The 20,036-nt window shown below is 40.0% G+C and overlaps 1 protein-coding gene across 12 annotated transcripts in view; it reads left to right on the forward strand.

Annotated features, from left to right (window-relative positions):
• The window catches only part of PTPRT (protein tyrosine phosphatase receptor type T), a 432,503-nt gene that overhangs the window by 201,055 nt on the left and 211,412 nt on the right, over window positions 1-20,036 (forward strand). For all 12 annotated transcript variants that reach the window (XM_090152290.1, XM_090152287.1, XM_090152291.1 and 9 more), the window contains exon 7: window positions 15,577-15,870. In XM_090152290.1, the coding sequence (XP_090008416.1) occupies window positions 15,577-15,870 (294 nt within the window). The remainder of the gene's footprint in view (window positions 1-15,576; window positions 15,871-20,036) is intronic.

The following is a 20,036-nucleotide window of genomic DNA, read 5'->3' on the forward strand; positions in this document are numbered from 1 at the left end:
TGGGGAGCTGAGCCAGACCCTCAGGGGCAGGCTTCACTCCACTGCCTTACTTGCAACTACTGTCTCCAAGTAGCATCCTTTCCATCCTTTCTTGTCAAACTCTCTTATAGTCTCCTATTTCCCAGGACTTACTCATTAATTCATGCAGGAGTAAAAAGTAAAGGAAGCTATGCAGTGCCTTCTTTTCTCTTGTCCTCACTTTTAACACCTGGTCATCGCACTTTCTGACAGCCAGCAGGGTGCTGGACATTTATCTGTACTCATGTCCGTGGATCTGTTTGTGCTGAAACATTTCTAGAAAGCATCAACTCTTTCTACATAGCTGACAGTGCTTTTCGTACCTCTCCAGGCTCTTTATAGCCACCTGTTCAACAGACGAAGTTCATCAAATCATTTTTAATCATGTTCGTTGGGCTGTGGAGCTGTGCCAGGGTCCTACTAAGCTACAAATGGGTTCGGAGCAGGCACAGCACAGATACTGCTAGAAAACAGTTCCCTCTGGTGCTGGTTCTTATCAGCTTGCCTGTGAAGGATAAGAATTTATCAATATTTCAGATTACTTGGGGACAAAAGAGCAGAAACTTGGCTTATTTACATCGCAGCAGTAACTCCATTTATTTTGCATTTGTACCAGAGTAAACTGGGGAAGAATTAGGCACAGAGCCAAATAATCTTTGTGTTTCTTAAATAATCAACCAAATCTGCAAGGAGTTATGCTGATGAATATTTAACAAGTGAGTGAGAGGATCAAATGCTATTCATTTAAGCCAAGTATTGTACCGTAATCCGTATCTTCCTGTTCTCAACCAGGAGGTGTTTTTAGGGGTATGCTTTGAAAAGAACTCTGAGAAAAGCAAAAAGAATTCAGTCTAAACAGCCCTTACAAAGCAGTAGATTTTGTTGTGCAAGTACTTTGGGTAAGATTTGACCTGTGGTAGTTTACTCTAGCTCCTCTAAGGTGCATGAATTATCTGCAGCAATTCACTTGCTGTGATTCGGACTTGTGGGAATACAAAGGTGCAAGTCTAAGAAATAGAGAGTTTTCTATTGCACTGGAGGGAGATCTCAGCAGGTATTACCTGGAATTTGTTTGGACACTAGGTTTCTGCTTGTGAAGATAGAAAATAGGAAACTGGACTCAACTCTGTATAATCAGGTCATATCCATTCGTATAATCATACAGGACAGTTCTCGATGTTTTGTGTTGCTGCTCTTTGTTACTGTGCCTGTGTTTCAGTGGCACAGTGCAGTACTGCTTCATGTTGAGAGGCGTTAAGAATCTGAGCATTTCAGCAGGTACATGGCAGGTATTACTGACAGTAATAAAGGTGAATTTTGACCCAGTGCTTCATAATTATGTAATGAGAAAATTGCTGACTTTTTTAGCACAGATGTTCATGATTATGTAAATGACAGCTTATGGAGGACTCGTCTACTTAAAGTTTTCCATTGATCTGCATCAGCAGGAGTTCCACATGTACACAGTAATGGGCAAAAAGAAACCCCTTATGTACCCTAACTCAATTTTATGTGCGTACCAAGGGCTGAAATAATCAACATATGGCCTTTGCTATTTTGCTTCAGTGTGAATGACAGCTTGAGAGTTCAGAGCCTACATTTCTAAATTCTGTGGGTTTTTTAACCAAACCTGTTTTTCCATCAGTGATTCAAATGGATCTAAATTAATGACTTCTCTACTGAGTTAAGAAATGCAGACCTTGTACAAAGTTATAAATGGCCCTTACTGAGGAAAATATATATTTTTTCCAGTCACAATTTCCATCTGAGGTAGGAATAACACTTTTTCACACCCAATAGTATGTTGGTCATTTTGCATTTTAGTTGCTGATTCTTCAGATACACAGGATGACACACTGTTCAGGCTGTTGCTAATTATGTTTTAGCTATTAAGGTAATTGGCAGCTCTCAATTTTGTTGTTGTGTTTACAAAGTACTTGGTAACAGGATGATGATGCAAAAAGGTTGCAGCCAGTCTTGCTGCTTGGAATCATCACTGTTCCTGTTCTCCTGGGTGTGCAGCCTGGTGTAGAGGCTGGTTTGTTTTGCAGTGCTTATCACTGTAACAGATAGTACAGCAGTGCAAATGTCTGCAGGTATGTACTTATGTAAACACATATAATCCACTCCTCTCCATCAGCAGCGATCTCAAATCACACTTTAGAGTAATGCAGTGTTTAATAAGATCTTGCTTCAGCCAGAAGGCATGTGTGAACTGCATTTTCTTGATGATTCTTGACCTGTTTGATGGCCATGCTTAGGGAATGGTGCTGTTAGAAGATGAACAGATTGTATATCAAAGCTTGTGTACCACAGGACATCATCCTCAAAGAATGATGAATTGTTGTGACCTGAATCCTTTGTACTGTTCTTGATATTGTGTTTTGTTGTTGTGGGTTTTTGTTTGTTTGTTTTCAGGGGTGTCTTTGCATGTCTTAACAGATTTTCCATTGTGTTTTTAGACTTTGCTGAATGTTGGAATGTATGTCTGTAGGGAACTAAACTACTTGGGAAACTCTCAGTTCATTACATCAGTACATTCAAGTTGAATCTGAACCTGCTCAGGAATGCCCAGGTTCAATTTGCATGGGTAGGTGGAGTAATAATATACTTTAAGCAGAAAACTCTGGACAGAAAAGTGTCCTTCAGTGAACAAACTATTAGTAATCTAATCAGTCATTTATGCAGATGGTTCTCAGACACCTGCAGATTCTGTTTAGGTAAGATTTGTAGCAAAGTGAATATTCTGTCCATTAGTTCCTCCATAAATCATTTTAATCTATCATTTATATAATTGGAACATACACTTTTATAAAAGAGATTTTATTTAGGAGTTGATTTGAGGTCTCACAGGATGTGTGTGAAATTTGGTGTAACGTGAATGAGAAATAACATCTTCTCAAGAAGGACAGGGTTCTGTTGCATGAGCTCAAATACAAGACCTTGTCTATGGAAAACACAGGTTGTCTTAATACTAATTTCACATTGATTTCCTCATACAGTATACTATATCAAAACCCCCTTCAGCCTGTATTCCAGGAGCCATGCCCAAATGAGCTTCCAGGTTTGTTTGATGGTAGGAGATCTAGTTTCAAATTAACTCCCTCAGGGACAACACAACAAAAGGCAGTGAATGTGCACTTACTGAAAGAATTTCTTACAGACATTATTGGGAATACTGGGAGACTGATGGAAAAAAACTCAAACCAGTAAAATGGTAGCATCTTTTTTGGGATCTTGGATCTCTGCTGGACTTCAGGTCTAAGGGAAATATCCTGCCTGCCTTCCCATAGTTGGACTATTAGATTTATTGATGTGGTCTGGCCTCTTGGTTAGGGAGTTGCACTCTGTGCTTTGGACATTTTCTCCATTGTGCTGCAGCTGGGGAAATTACCAGCTCTCACTTCTCATCCCCTGTAATTTCTCTGCGATTGGCTGCTCGCTCAGTTGGTAGCTCTAAGAATAGTTGAGTAGAAATGTCATTCATTGTTCACCACTGTAGATTGCTGTCTTAGACCTTCAATCTCTTTTCTTTAATGGTTACAAAATAGATTCTTTCATACACAAAAGAGGTTTTGAAATGCCTCTTCTATACTGTTTCAGAGGGAAGTTTATGATACAGGGTGAGACTTTTTAAATAAAATGGGGATTTATCAGACCTGAAGATCCCAGTGTCAACAGGCATGGCTTCCCAAGTGCAGGACTGACTCTCAGGTATTCTGTTAGGTTCATTGTTCTTTATGGGAACAAAAAAAAAAAAAAAAAAACACAAAAAAAACCAACAACACACATTGGAAATCATAAGTACTAATAGAAATAACCACTCTGGGGAGTATTTCTTGGTGTAGTAGGAAGATTTATTTCTTTGTGGTTAACATGAAGTATGCATTAACAGTCTGGCATATAACCTAAGGGTGGAAGAGATCCCTTTATGATCTGGAAGTTTAAATGGAGCTTCAAGGTGTGCTACTGGCACACACTTTGACTTTTCCACACTTTGCATAAATATTTGTTGTCATTAAAAATGGAACATTGATTGTCTCTATGTTGAATGTCTGGGATGAAAAGTTATGGTTTAGATGTAAACTACAGTACATCTTTGTTATTAATGAAAATGTTTTTGGAATATCTGTAGGGAATAGCTGGATTGATATCCAGGTCTTCAAGTACTTTCTTTAAGCTTTGTAGAGTGTACATCTGTGCTTATTGTCAGCAAGAGAAATAGAGAGAAAACTTTGAATGAAGCATAGCTGTGATAACAGGAAAGCCCATTCTTCCCTCTCGCAAACCATGTCCCTCAGTCTCCTCAAGTATAAATGTCATTTCAGCTAGTTCTTTAAGGCATACAGAGTGACTTCCTGACATGAGCACTCAGCAAAGCTACTATGGAAATAGTAGCTCATGTGTCTGTATAATACTGAACTGTCATATAATACTGAACTCTGAAAAGCTTCCTTGCTCAGATTAGTGCCAAGAATACACGCACACAAGCGTCCATCCATTCTCCAAGATAGCTGCCTGGATAGTTTGTTCAGCACTGCTCATGTAGTACAGCTATGTTTGTTCAGAAGTTCCTAGGTTTCTGCTTTAGTGCTTTATCTCGCCCATGGTGGCTGACCAGGATCCCTGTTTATTGCGTACTGCTATTACAGTGTAAGCTCCTAAGAGGCTACATCAGATGTGACTTGTGCCTTAATTGTCAAATGTGTTCAGTGTTTTTCATAGATCTGTCATGGGAAAGTAAATACTTCAATGAGGATGTTTTGTTTTCTGGGCTGAGAAAGCCTAAAGTTGTATGTCAAGCTCGGCGTACGCTTTTTTGTTGGGGGTCATCAAGTCTGTAGGCTGAAACACAGGAGGACTACATTGTATATGACCCTACAGCCATCCATTAGTCATTATTTTCAGTTATAAAACAACATACTGTTACTTGCTTCACCGGTATGCTGCCAGGATGATCTGTGAGCATACAGCTCCTGGAAATGCCCTGTGTGAGCACACATTGCTGTCCTTGCTCTACGCTGACCCATCTCTGGGGTTCATTGAGAAGAGAGAGTAGTACCAATGGAGAAGCAGCAGAATGGATGCCGATGAGCCTGAACGTCTTCATAGTCACAGGCTCTTGTGTTTAAACTCCAGCTTGACTATTGTCTCAGTTTTCTTTACTGCTCATAGTCTCTTCCACGTACTTTTCAGAGGTGGCTGGGCTGATGGTAAAGGGCAGTGGGATGTTTTAATTCCTCGATTTGCCTTAAACAAAATGAAAAATCCTGCCTCAGGCTTTTCCTGCAAACCTAGCAGGTTGCTATGGATTAAGCTACTTAATCAATCTGGACAAACTGTTCTGTGCTGCTCATAGTAGTCAATATCACCAGTCACTGGTCATTTCAGCAGCTTAGAGACAGACAATCCTTCATTCTGCAGACAGAGATGTGCCAGAAAGCCTGAGTTGCTAAATAGCCTCTCTAGAAGAACCTATAAAATCTTGTTGCCTCCATCCTTTCCCACCATCATAAGCTAGTAGCATAGCAACTGATGAAGCTGCTTGAACTTGAGTTGACCTGAAATTACATGTTTCACAGTTTATGTGTTTACTACTGCCTTTCTACTTTTTTTTTTTTTGGTGTGTATATGCTTGTTGAATTTACATTTGCAGTCCCTGTGGGAGATTAGCAGCTTGTTCATGCAGAAAGCTGAAATAGATTTAATAACACATGATATATGAGCTTAAATAGCGCGCGGAGTTAGAAGCATGAGATGGTGCTAAAGCTGAATACTGGCTGTTGAGAGCACCTTGTTTTTGAATGGGATGTGGATGCAGTTTTCGTATCTTTGTACAGAGTAGGTGCAGCCATAAGAAAAGAGAGCTTCCCATCAGCTAACGTTGCATATTTTACTGTTGTGTAGTTTGCTGTTAAAAGCAAAGCAGTGTGGGGTATAAATATGCACAGATCATAGTAACCCTGGGCTTCTCACATGGGAAGGACAGAGAATTTAGACACTGGTTCAGAAACGCAACTTGAATGACTGCTGGTTTCTGGTGGAGATCTCAATATGTTTTCTCTGCATCTGGAAGGCTCCAGTATTATCATCTCCCTTGTCAGAGAGCTGATGTGTTATGTTACTTTTGTAATTGCTGCACTCTGATGCTTGTCTTCTGCTGAACTCTAATGTGGCTTTCTTCGTAGGTCATTTCAAGACCAATATGAAATGTTATTCTACACATCTGGTGTGTCTGTCATCCAAGTGCAAGAAATGAGGGAAGTAATACAAGTGAAAATGATGAAGTTGTGAGAGCAAACATATCCAAGATGAGTCTGGAGAACAGGGCTTGCTTGATTCAGGCACCATGATGTGCTAACAGAGGGGCAAAACAGAACAGTTAGAGAAATTAATTGGTTTTTTTGTTGTTGATTTTTTTTTTTGTGTGTGTGTGTGTGTCAAATGAAAATGGAACTTTTTATTTGTGTGTGCAGCTTCAACAGATGGGGCTGAGATGCTTCAGCTTCAGAACAGCCTGAGTAAGAGAAGGGTATTCTTTCTTTGACAAGGATTTTAGCCATTGAGTTATTAAATCAAAGGACATCACTCACCAGTGCATGCTTTGGCTGCATATATAAAAGAAAGAGTTGTGCCTATTTTTTTCCAGAGAAAAGTATGATTATCTTCATGTGAAGATTTTGGACTGCAGCACCTGAGCTTTGCTGCCCTGAATTGAGGGCATTATGAGAGCATTCAAAGAGCATGCAGGTGCTCAGTGTTACTTCTTGCTGAGCAGTGCTTTGCACAGCTTGCTTTGTGGCTTCCTCTTCAAGTAGGGTAACTGGTCTGATACTTCACTCCATTTCATGTTGAAGGCCAAGCATTGAAAACGGGTAAGGTTCAGGAATTGATTGATTTTATCCATCTTGGATGTGAAACTTACCTTGAACATTGTCTGAAATTGTCCATTTCTCTCCATTGACTATAAAGGGAACTTGAGATGACTAGTACAAGCTTGAGTATATAGAAGCTACACAGTAAAAGTTCAGAGTATTGTCATCAATTCATGGGTATGTAAGTTCTCAATACATGAGTGTGTTGTGTTGAACCTCTCATGTAAGAGAGGTAACCAGAATGGTATTCCATAATAGTGTCATTCCATAAGCAACAAGGCACATACTGCTGTTCTTGTTCTAATGATGTCATTGTGTAGCTATTTTGTGGTTGAGAAGATAAAAAAAATAAAATTAAAAATCACACAAACATTAAAAATGAGCTAAATGACCATTTCTCCCAACCCTGGGGAGCTTGACGCTCTCAGAGAGTTGCTGCAGGCTCACTGTGCACTCTCCTATCTGTGTAAAGAAAGTTGCCTTCTAGCACTCTTAGAGCACAAAACTTATCAGTGTGTTTTGCTACAGTAGTGAAGGTTTTTGATTCTTTTGATACAGTTGTGGCTCATCAGTGCTGAGCCATTAGGGAGCCATGGGAGAGTCTACAATTGCCTTCTTTTTTCCCTCTTTTACAGTACAAACGATGACTCAAAGAGAAGCATTCAGTTCTAATCTATGTGAGTTCTTGTAATAAGCTTCACAATTAGAGCAGTCTTCCATCTAATTCACTTAATTTACGCTGGGAAATGAGATACTGTTCAACTAATCCGATGCATTTTCTTCTTTATTAGAGAATGAAAGCATCCTTGGAAGCTCTGGTGGGATTCAGACTGAGCTTCTGAGAGACAAATAGCATGAAAGGCTAATGAAATAGCATGCTATGCTAATTCCCAATCAGTATCTGTGCCCCACTCTTTTAACCTATAACACAATTAGGAGAAGAGTTGGAAGGAGGTGATGGACTGTACCGACTCTTCCTGGTCTCAGGATGAGTTCATAACTTTCTGCTTAATAAGATGACGCTGATACGGATAAACTGTGTTAAGCTAGGGTTTGTTCTACCTGTCTTGTCTGGTGACTGCAATGCTTTCAAGAAGGTTTTCTGCTGGATTATCCTACCTCTTACAAACATTGCTGCATTCCCCTCTTTAAACCCAGGCAGCTCACTTGCTTAATTTAGAACATACATATTCAAATGACTAATAAATATTTCCATGCTTTTTAAGAGGAAAATATGTAGAGAATGTGTTCTTCATTCTCATCAGGCTGCAGCAAGTTCTTTAGAACAAAAGTACTACACCTACACTGCTGTGAGATGTAAAGGGTATAATTCCATACGTTTTGAATATTGGGTTTTTGGGAGTGTTGGAAGATGAGCATCTTGTCAAATATTGGTTATCTTGCTCCACTGGCTTTTTTTTTTTTTTTTTTTTTTTTTTATAGTTACCATCCCCAGAGATCTGCTCTTCTCTTGTTTTGCATTGCCATTGTGTTGAGTTTTTGACTACTTTGCTTAGTTCTTTGACACCGTTCTGGATCACATACATTTTCTCCCCTGCTTCTTGTACATATGGGCTTTGTTTTCCTTCTTTTTATTCTCTATATGATGTCCCATGCGTGTGCCTTTTCAACTCTTACTTCTGTCCTTCTCAGCCGGATCTCTATGATTGCCTTGCTGAAAACTTGCAATTCTGCTTCTACATGAAACCTCTCACTTTCCACTTTTCCCACTGTAAATATCAGCAATCTTTTGTTTCTTATGTTCCAGAAACAAAGGCATTTCCTAGCTCAATCTGTCACATAGAACTGCATTATATCTGCTCCCTCTGCTTCCCTTTTTCAGTGATACCGGTACTTCTGACTGAGTCATCTACAACTTCAGTTTTTGGGAAGGAATTGCTGTCTCATGACATGGTAGACGTTGGCTAATATTCATAGGTGACCTTTTTGTTGTAAGATAGGAGAAGGTTGATCAAATCATGCAATTATGTCAAGTTCCTTGCAGGCAGAGGTATTAGCTGTGAAAGCAAAAGTGAGAAGCAGATGACGTGGTCTACATTGTAGAGTACTGAAGTTACTTACCATGTGCTTGTAAATTCTGCATTGGAAGGAGCATCACATGGAGAGGACTGACATTAAATTTGCTAATCCATAAAACAATATGGCAGAATCTAATTGCAGCTCCCCATTTACTGCCCCAGCGTCCTGGATCTTTAGCTAAGTACCAACCTGCCAAGTTTCCATTCTTTTTGTCAGTATTTTATTGTTAAGCACAAAAAAATCCTCTGACTGTTCACAGGAATGGCTGCAGTGTTGATCTCAAGAGGGCCAACAGGACACCTGCACACCCACAGGGCCACTGCATACAGTAAAGGATGAGTAGTGAAATGTACCTAAAGGTGGTGGTTGCAGGCTGGGGCTGCTGTGTTGGGATACAAATGGGGTAATGGGATACAAAACCAGCTTCCCACAAGAAAGGCTTTTGCATCTGTAGTTCTATAGCCTGTAGAAACCCTAAGTTGTCTTCTCTATCTTCCCTGGATTTTTGCTTTAATTAAATATTCAAAATTATTGATTTTAGAACTGGTTCTGGGCACTTTTCTTTGAGAGTAGGCAGACTGATGCAATTTACCCATAGAGGTGAATTAATGAATCACTTTAGTAATGCCACTGGCACCTTTCTTCCAACACAGTTGACATATGCCACTGCTGTCAGCCTATTACATTACTGAGAGACTGATTTGAATGTCTCTCTTATAGACAAAAGAGCTATTAGTACCGTGTCTGTCAGTGCAGTAAAATAGTCTTGTGCTAAGTTCTGTAAAATCCTTATGTTGTTTCTTTGTGCAGTTAATGGAACTGGAAGTTCAGACAGTCACTGGAAAGCAAAATTCAATGGCTGTATTTATAACAGTAATGTGCTCTTAATAAGCAATATAAATACCATGATACAGAGCTCAAAATGCTTACTGCAGAGGTGTAGAAGTAGAAGGAGTAACACAGATGCTGTTCAGTTACGTGTCTGGCTCTAAGGGCTAGCTGTCACTACAAACAAGGTGAGCAGCACAGCTATGCAAAGGTGACAGATTTATCTTCAAGGACAGAGGTGCAAAAAATCTCAACAATGGCACTTCAAGATGTTTCCATTTCTTTTCTTAAAACAGCTGGGTTTGCATTCTTAAGTGCAAATTTAATTGTGTACATTCTCAGTAGCCACTGTTTGTGGCTGCTGTGTAGAAAACTATGCAATTATGTTCTGTTCTACAGTTTTTGTTCTATTAAAAAAAAAAAAAAAGGGTTCTGAAGAAGCTTGACATTTGCCTTCTGGTCTCATCTTTACCCATTTCATCTGCCCAGTCTGCATCTGCTCAGTGAGGATGCTGTGAGAAAATTGCACTGTTCCAGTTCCCGTCAGTAGGGGAATAAGCAGCATCAGGTTTGGGAACACAAATCCTGCTTGTCCAGCAAACGCCTTTTGGTAGCACTTTGCACTTTGATTGCATTTTGTAACTTTAGGTGGAGGCTTTGGTCAGCAGGAGGTTGTCCTGTGAAACTTCTTTGGATGATACAGATACTGCAAGATGATTTTAGGGAGCTTGGGAAGACTTGAGTATTGCTATGTGCTGTAAGAAATCAACGTGTGATTCTCCTGTTCTTACACTTCCATAGATACAGACTTGGGGCTGTTTTTTGGGTGTGATGGACCTTTGGGCTGATCAGGTAGAGCTGATCTTGTGTTCCTATGAGTTCTCTGTCTATGGAAGCTGCACAAGACACACGCACAGAAAAGGTTCCCAATATTAACACTAACTCTCTGCAAAGGAATCAGCTACTTTCCTTTCCCTTTGTTTTTACTCTCAGAAAGATCAGTCTCTTCTATCCCTGATCAAAATGCAGCAACATTCCATGGCTTCAGTTTTGCCAGTTAATTTTCTTGAATCTTTTGTAATTGATGTAAGCTGTTCACTGAAATATTCCCTTCTGTCACGAGGTACGTGCATGAAGTCTCAAAAAACCAAAAAGCAGAAAACAACCATCCAATTGCAACAGCACCCCCCCAAAAAAAAACATCAACAGAAGTGTGCCAATTTGGCATAGAGCATTTTTTTACTTTATTATAGAAATCTGAAGCACTGATTTAGAACAAACCGACAAACAAAAAAAGCCACTCAACATTCTCCTGTTTTCACGTCTGAGTTTGAGACAGCTTATTTGGCAGTTCCTTTCTGCTGCCCGTGAGAACACTGGAGCGTTTCTGAAGGTCTCTTGGTAGAGAGTGCCCTTTTCCTTTGGATAGATCAGAGATGTCGTGGTGATGGAACTTCAGTCTTCTTTCACGAGGATTGATACAGCAAGATCTCAGCTGTGCTCCTTTCCAGCTTCATACTAGGATTTGTTCTTAGTTAGGAGATCATTGCTTTCCATCTGGGATTGTAGTGGTTTAGAATAGGCATTTAGCAAGGACTTGCTCAGGAATTGCCTCTCTGTGTTGTTAAAGATGATACAAACTTTCAGACAGAATTAATGCAAGTGACATTCACTCAACATTTAGGTAGCTCGTTGGTTGTCCTAGCAGGTATTCCCTCTTCTAAGATTATCTCCTTGTGGAATATAAGCAATGGTTTCTGTTTGTATTCAGTAAAGGGCAATAAAATTAATGGCTCTAGCTATGTTTCAGTAAGGCTGAGCATGTTTCTTGCAACTTATTTTCAAACATTTTTTTGCCGCGTCTGCTTCATCATATACTTCTGCCAAAAGGGAATTTTTCCCTCAGTTCTGTTTGGCTTTTGAACAGGCTGCTTAGTTTTCAGCAATCTCATCTTGCTTTTTCACACAGGGGTTTTAGATGTGAGAGGTAAGTTGGGCTAAAGTTGGCAAAAAGAGTTCAGAAAAAGCACTCTGTGAAATGATCCTAATGTACCTCTGGGTGCATTTCCAAGATGAAAGTCATTGCTGATTGGGGAGTATTTGTCACACTGCTGGGAGAGCAAGTACGTGCCTTTTACTTGAATGATAGTCAATCTAGTACATTTTACAGTTGTTTATACATTGAAGATCTCCTGATCTACTACTTAAAGGATTACCCAGCACCTCCTATGAAGATAATTCTAGTTTATTTCACTGCAGCAATCAAAATCTGTAGCATTTCATGTTTTCCTTGGGAGCTCTTTGTTTCCATGAAAAGCTCCAGAACTGTTGGGACCTCTACCAAGGACTGACAGACCAGCTGCTTCCTGCCATGTTTCTAACAGACTTCTTGATTTTTCCCAACGTTTTCTTACTAACAGTACATCATCTTTATAGGAGAGGAAAAAAAAAAGTAGTGTGGTGAAGGTGACTCAAACAAAATTTGTCTTCTATAATATCTTTTTTCCTTCATGATTGATCCAAACTGCCAACGCTTAGCAGACTTCTATTGACTTTCTCCATCTTTTGGTCCACTTCACAGTGTTTTACCACTGAACTATACAGATAACTGGAAAACTAGGTATAGAACATAACCTCTGTTGTCATTTCAAGTTTTTTCATCCGTCCTGCACCCAGTGCTTTGTCGCAGAGCACTTGGTTCATCCCCTTTTCTCTCCCTCATTTTGAGCCCTATTAAAGCAATTGCTTAGAATTGTCACATAGAGAAATATTCCAGTGGTAGAGTAGAGATACCCAGAAACAGTTGTCCAAGAGTAAAACAGGTACAGTATGAAGTGTTTTCTCTTCTTGGGGGGGGGAGGGAGAAGAGTACACCCTGAATTCCATTGCTGACTGCATGGTTGGGAGTGCTTTGTGCACAAGGTAAAATCTATGCATGTTCAGTAATTCAGTTTTGGGCTTGTACTACGTACGTCTTGGCTTTTCTTGAAAGAAGTCATCTAGGACCCTCATTTCTGTGCCTTCCTGGGACTGGGATTCAGGCTAGATGCCATCCCCATTGCAGCAGCCCAGTTGCAGATGTGCTCTGTCCTCAAGAGTCTGCAGGAAGAGGGATGAAGGCTGAAAGGGAGCAACATGGTGGGCAAAGCTTGCAATATAAAATACTGGCTGGATGGATCAAATGAGGCTTAAAATACTGCTGATCACAATTACATGTGTACAGACCCAATCTGTTACCCTGTTTATTTAATCAAGGTCTCAGAGAGGTTTTAATTACAAAAGCAAGCTGATAGCATGAGGCTGATCATCTGTAACTGACAAGTGTGTTTAGTTACAATGGCCAAAAGTGGTCCTTATTTATGTGCTAGTTGTGCTAAATAATGAATAACTTGTTTAGATCACTTGCAATAACTTGGCAGAGAGTGGTATTGAAAAGTAGCTTTCTGTCCAGTTGCTGCCAGTAGGAAAGAGCCCATTATGTGCAGTGAGGTGTTATTGAGTCTTGAAAAATTACAGTTACTGCTGCTCATCTTTGCTGCTTCCGTTTGGAAAATGAGAGCAACTGTTTCAACTCCTAATTTTCTAATATCCTGCAACGTCTGTTTCTCTAATGTTACTGGAGAGACAAAAATGAGTGGGTAGAAGAAAATGGAAACCATCGTCCCTGTTTTGGCAGAGGTGGAGGGGAGGTAGTTTAGATCTGTCCTGAAGTAGACAGTGAAGTAATGCTGGATGTCGTCTTAATTTAAATCGCTTTGGCAATATTAGTTTCTAAACTAAGACAAGACTTTAATGTCTGGTTAGCAGGACAAACTGTTCTATTAATTAAACTCAGGCCCATAAATCTGTTCTAACTGGCAATCAAATCCCAGAGTAACCTGGATCGTGCTGTTGTTGAAGTATCTACAGCCCAGGAGAATGATGCTCAATATTTCATTTGTCTTGTGTTCAGCTGTAATGTGACTTGCAAGATGTCATGTTTGCATTGGGAATAAAAATGAGTGAGTCTATCTTTTATGGTCTTGCACCAAGAAAGAAGTAATTAACAATTTAAGATTTATAATAATCTGATATTTAATGAAAATGTATCAATGTGCATTTCTTGAAAACTTTTTTTTTTTTTTTTTGAGAAATAACTTTACTGTGTCAAAATATAATCAGCCTGACAATTTGTATCGGGGGACAAAATTCTGCCTGCAGGTGGGGGAACATTGCAGAATAAAAGCAGAAACAAACCATCATGCAGAGATTTAGCTCATGACAGCAGCTTATGTTCTTGTTGGATACCTGGTCCAATGACAATTCAGACTGGTGCTTTTTTGGAGGTACAGTGCACAGCTGATGCAATCAGTCTCAGATAGCATAGCTCACTGTGATCAGTTAGCCAGAGGAGGTGAAATTAGGTACCATTTTGGTTGGGAATTTTGTACAGTAATGGTTTCTGTGCATTTGTTTCTCTTTAGTGAGCAGATGTTAACCTGCAAAACTTCTCCGAAGGGGAAAGTGCTCTGTTCCTCCCATCCCGTGGTGCCCAACTCCTTTCTTCCCCGTTCCTGTGGTTCTGCCTTCGTGCTGTTCTCTGGGCTCTGTGAGGAATCGGCTGTGGGGGCTGTAGGGTGTGGAGAATTCCCATAGGGCTCTAAAATTCATGTTATGATGTAACATTCATATGTTACTTTTTCTGAGAGAGAAATGTCCTTTTTGTTGCCTTGTTTCCACAAGAGAAATAGGGTTTGTGTCCTCTGGGCTGAAGGCAAACCACATTAGAGTGTGGCAAAGCGAAAGCTAAATGAAATTAATGAAATTGCTCATAATCTTGCACAGTTCAGCTCGGGTTTTCAAAACCACAAAGCATATGCTGTCCATGTGGCTTCCAATACCCAGGTGGTACTTACACCCTGAAAGCAGAGTTGGGGATCAGGCAGACAGAGCCCAGGAGACCAGCAGTGGCTTTTGTCACTGAGATGCTGAGGTGCTGCTGAGATATTGGCGTTTGCCTTTGCTTTTCTATCACACAGGTTATATTCAGTGGCTGAGTTCCTCGTGATGCTTCTCATACATCTAGGCAGTCTTCCAAGTCTCATGCAGACTTTACTTGAGCACTTCTGCTCGTGAAATTAAGCAAACTTCACAGTCAATCACTGGTGCTTTTGTTTTTCTTAGCTCTGGGCTACCAAAGCTCTCAGTCAGTTTTAGCAGTGTCTGGAGTGCAGGACCACTGGAAGATCCTCAGTGTTCATAACTGCAGTACCTTCTCAGTGCTTTCATTACAAATCTATCCCATTTTTCACATTTGTTTGCCTTAATAGAACTATGGAATGAGCAAGTGATTTGAGTTTTCCACTCATTGCTAGTTGTGTCATTTTAAGCATTACATAGCTATGGTCAATCTGTGTTACTTAAGACTACTTTTCCTCCTCCTGTGTTATATTCACAGCCATTATGCATATGGATAAAGGAGGAAATAAGTACAAACCTTCTGATCTTTTAAATGTGTGGCTGTTGTGCTTTATATTTTCAGCAGAAGCTGCTTTGTAGGCACTGTATTTTTGAAGTAATGTTTCTGCATTGGTAATGCTACCAGTTGCATTAATACACCAGTACAAGGGGCAATAACTTCAAAACAAATATAATGCCTTTTTCCTTTGCTTTTCTGTAACGGAACAAATTCTCATGAACGATTTGGTAAATGACAGGAAACGCTCAGTAACTAACAGAAGATTTGGGGGCAGACTTGTTTTACAGGTACATAGTGGAAATTTGATCCTTTCGACAAAATGACCTCAGGCCTCTCCTGATTTCTTTTTATCTACAGAACCCCCAACTCCTATTGCCCCTCCTGAGCTGCTGGCTGTTGGAGCCACCTACCTGTGGATCAAACCCAACGCCAACTCCATCATCGGAGACGGGCCCATCATACTGAAAGAGGTGGAGTATCGGACAACCACTGGGAACTGGGCAGAAACACACATTGTAGACTCTCCCAATTACAAACTGTGGCATCTGGACCCAGATGTGGAATATGAGATCAGAGTGCTGCTGACTCGCCCTGGAGAAGGAGGCACAGGACCACCTGGACCACCACTCACAACAAGGACAAAATGTGCAGGTAGTGTTTCTGCTGCTTTCCAGTACTGCATGGATGTTTTGGGTTGCTTACTGATGCATTAACTCCACCTGTCCTTCTTGTAGATGTGCTGCTCTTGAGATCTGAATTAACTTCATGAATTTTGATATGTTGTAGTTATATTTTGTCTTTTCATCCATGGGCAAGTGTTTGAGAGTGTTGTTTTTATTCATGCAGTGTGTTTGCTTGCAAGACTTTCTTCTACATATATGTCTGCTTTCTGTTGAAGTGGACAGAGCAAACGAGAGCTTTTCAACTGATTCTCCAATAGACAAATAGATCTTAGGACTTGACTTATCAAATTTTCACTGTGGAAGTTTATAGCAAAACATATGTTCTTGTTAAGTAGCAGCAGCTCAGAGTTGGTTATTCAGTGCAATAGGGATAAGCGGTAAGCACTGAATTGTTAAGATATATTTCCGTATTCTATTTGATTGTGCTGATTGTTCCCCTCACTTCTGACCAAGAAACCTATTTGAACGCTCTGCAGTGTCTTCCTTTTGCCTTTCATATCGGAACAGATCAGTTTTGATCCAAGGATAGGAAAAATCTATCTTCTTTCTAAAGCATGTTGGCCTTTTCAGTAAAAACTGAAGAATCACATACTTCATGTTTTGGGCATATTGGCTATTCATCCCATTTTCATAAATGAATCACTAAGGGAAATCAAGATTAGTGCTCCTCACTCACTCTCACAGCATGAGTATCCTTAGCATCATCCTCTTCCTTTGCCAAGGAAGCCTGGCAGGTTGAGAGTGCAGGGCAGAGCTGGGGGCACATCCTTACTGCCTTTGCTTTTTGTGTGACTTATACAGCAGGGAACATCTGGTGTCTCTTTAAGAAGTTTTGATTGGAAAAGAAAAAAGAAGGGAGACCTTCGCATAAGGATTTGGCATTTAGATGTTTGCTCTATTCAGCACTTATCCATTGGCAGAAGACAGATGTTTGGAGGCTTTTCTTCACTGGTATGGATGTCCTGCTGGCCTCTTTGGGAAATGGGCACGTGCTCTGCTACCAGCTTTTGGCTGTCCTCCTTCACTAGTGTTGTGGTCATGTTGTTGTCAAATTTTCTTACCCTCAGCAGGAATAACCCGGCACTGTGCATTTACACATGGAATTGTGACATGCTGAGGTTAGATTTCTTGCTCACACACTGCAGCTTTGCATGCAAACTTTCTGCAGCAGCCAAACCTGTCTGGTAATACTTTCTAGGTAATACAGGATTTAAAAAAGCGGTTAACTTCGTGCTTTATGATGGCTTGTACTGGATCCCAAGTTGCTAAATTTCTTGCTCTGAGTATCAACAGATGTCACAAAAAATGATGTAGATGATCTATTAAAATTGGCTAAGTGGTGCTACTTACTGTTTTCCATCCTAGTCTGCTAATGAAACTCTTACTGGAGAAGGTCATTCTGTTAATATACGTTGCAATTTAGAGCTTGTTAAGACTGATGATGATGGCATTTATGTTTTGTTTAGGGCACTGGATGGGGGAACTTGTAGTGATCTTTATCTAAATGTGGTCTCAAAGGAAGGAAGAGACTTCCCCACTGTCTGAAGATGTACGCCTTCTAGAAAAGGCTAACTGAAATGATAGACAAGAAAATAGATGGTATTTCCCAATTTTCATATGTGGTGGTAGGACTTCAAAATAATCTATTTCTGGTATAATTACACAAAACTTTCATAGTAAAGGTTTTCAGAACTGTACTGAATCAAGAAAGCAGCACTACCTCCTTGGTTTTCCTTAGAGCATCCAATGAATGACATCAGTTGAAATAGAGTTGTTGTTTTCTAAATAGTTCAGTGATGAGTGATGCCACTGTTTTTCAGTGCATTTTTTCTTTTGTCATTATGTTTTCTTAGCAAGGAGGGAAGTACCAAACTCCTACACATTTGTATGTCATGAATAAGTGGTGAAGTGGTCGTGTTTTACGTTGTTTGTAACGTGTTTATCAGGTCCACTAATACAGATAGCAAAATTGAATGCAGAAATGGTAATAGAGAGTATCACTTGTAGTGGAAAAAACATGTTTGCTTGGTTGTTTAAACTGCAAGAAATCTTTGTAACCATAAATGGAAGTTGTCTGCAACTTTCTGAAAACGGGATGTTAGTGTCTCTTGCACTAAAAAATCTCCTGTGCATCTTTTCACGTTGGCACGGTCTGAGTATGTGCTGGGGAAGCTACAAATTTAGGCATTCCTTGAGGTGAGATTCTCTTTTTATTTATAACTCTGAATGAGGGTTTGGGAAGGATCAGGCTTTTCTTTTTGCTTCAGTTCAAGTGATGGGACTCATTTAAAAATACTGGTATGAGTTAGCTGACTACAGGTCTTGCATCAAAGCTGGTGTCCCCAGAACGCTCAGCATGAGCTTGGAAGGTATCACACCATCACAGAGTCTTTATCAGGATCATTTGTGATCTTGAAATGTTTTATCACAATAAATGGAACGTGTTTACCCAGACTGTAAAAGGTTTTCATTAAATAAAATCCATAATACTAATTATGAAAGGTCTTGCTTTAAACACAAAGAAGTTTTATTAGACTGGATAATATCTAATTTTTTCTAAACAGGGTACAGCTGGGCATCCATTATCCCACTGGTGGTGCTTTCGCTTTCACAGAGGATGGTATTGCAAGACTTCATTTATATTTGATATTGAGAAATGATACTGAGAAGTGAGCCCTACCTTGCTTCCGTCTAGGAAAAAGCCAGCTGCAAGGGAAGAGCAAACCCTGCCTTTGCAAATAAATGATTATTTTTGTTGTCTTGTAATTTCTAATTTGTTTCCATAGGCTGTGATAGGTCCTGACTTGGGGCAGGAGAAGGTTAAACGTTCTGGCAGTGGATTGGCAGTCACAGGGAAGAGATGTGTGGCAGGGAACGAGGACAAGAGAGAGGCAGCTGGAGGTTAAAACCAGACACAGGGTTGAGGGGCAATTAGAGGAAAGGATGATACAAAATATTAGGTTTTTCCCCCAGAATAATAGGGAAGGAAATAACAGGGTCAAAATAATGTCTGAACACAGCTCCCAGTAACGATCTGCTCAAAACCACCTTCTGAGTGAACTGAGCAACCAAAAAGTCAGTTTGTGGTAAGGCTGCCAGCATTGAGTTTTTAGAGTTTCAAAAATATTTTGCATTTTAATTTTAAGGTGATAACTCCCCTTAAATGGGAAGCATTACCTGTTGATGTTGAAAAGTAGCATTTGGGGTTGCTATACTGTTGCTTTAATCTATTTGAAGCTTACAGAAAATCTAGAAAAAAATAGCTGATATGTGCGTCAAAGAACCACCCATGTGGTGTATGAGGTGATTTGAAAGAGTCCTGTGCAATGAATGTGTAGGTATGGTTAGAATCACTGATTCACACACTAATTCAGCTTGGAGTTACTCTAGGTCTTCCCTTGGAACATAAATTTGTAACTAATATGAATAGGGAACTTAATGTGATTCTTAGATCCACTGTCTTCTGCAGCTTTAAACGTAGACAACTGGGAAAATAGATGCTTATTTAGCAGGAATGCAGATTTTTGAAAAACACTTAGAAAGAAAGCAAAGCAAACAACAACAACAAAAAAACACCACACACATTAGCAGTGAAAGAAAACCTTATTTATGTTACTTGTCTGTTTTTATTGGTAAATATTGTGAGGGACTTTCTATTCTTACTGCACTAGACAAGGCACAAGCCTCAGTGGCACATGTTCCATTTGTGTTTGGTTTGTGCTAAATTCCCCCAAACAAAGGCTTGTACAGCACAACGAAAATGAGTTGTTCTTCTCTTGATAGCTTCTGTTCCCAAGAGCCACAGAGCCCTGCAGGTGAGCTGCTGAGGATGGCACAATCTTACATCTGTGTTTTGATATGTGGATCCCGCAAAGCCTGTGGGACTTGTACCTGTTTTAGCGACTCTGTCCGTGAGCTGCAGCGTTTTGTTGATGATTGAAACTCTGCTTTCATTCCACCTCAATAGCCTTTGGCATGGCAGCTGGAGAGATAAGAGTAGACTTACCGAAATATGATATTCCTTTCGCTTGATCCTTGATCCCCAGTTTGCGCTTGGAAACAGTCTGATGGTGTTATTGAAAGATAGGGACTTCATCTTAACAGCTTAAGTCCTTTTACATGAGAGAGGATGAC

This window comes from Phasianus colchicus, chromosome 17, assembly GCF_987193195.1.
Source record: "Phasianus colchicus chromosome 17, bPhaCol1.hap1.1, whole genome shotgun sequence".
In the NCBI taxonomy this organism is placed as follows: Eukaryota; Metazoa; Chordata; class Aves; order Galliformes; family Phasianidae; genus Phasianus; species Phasianus colchicus.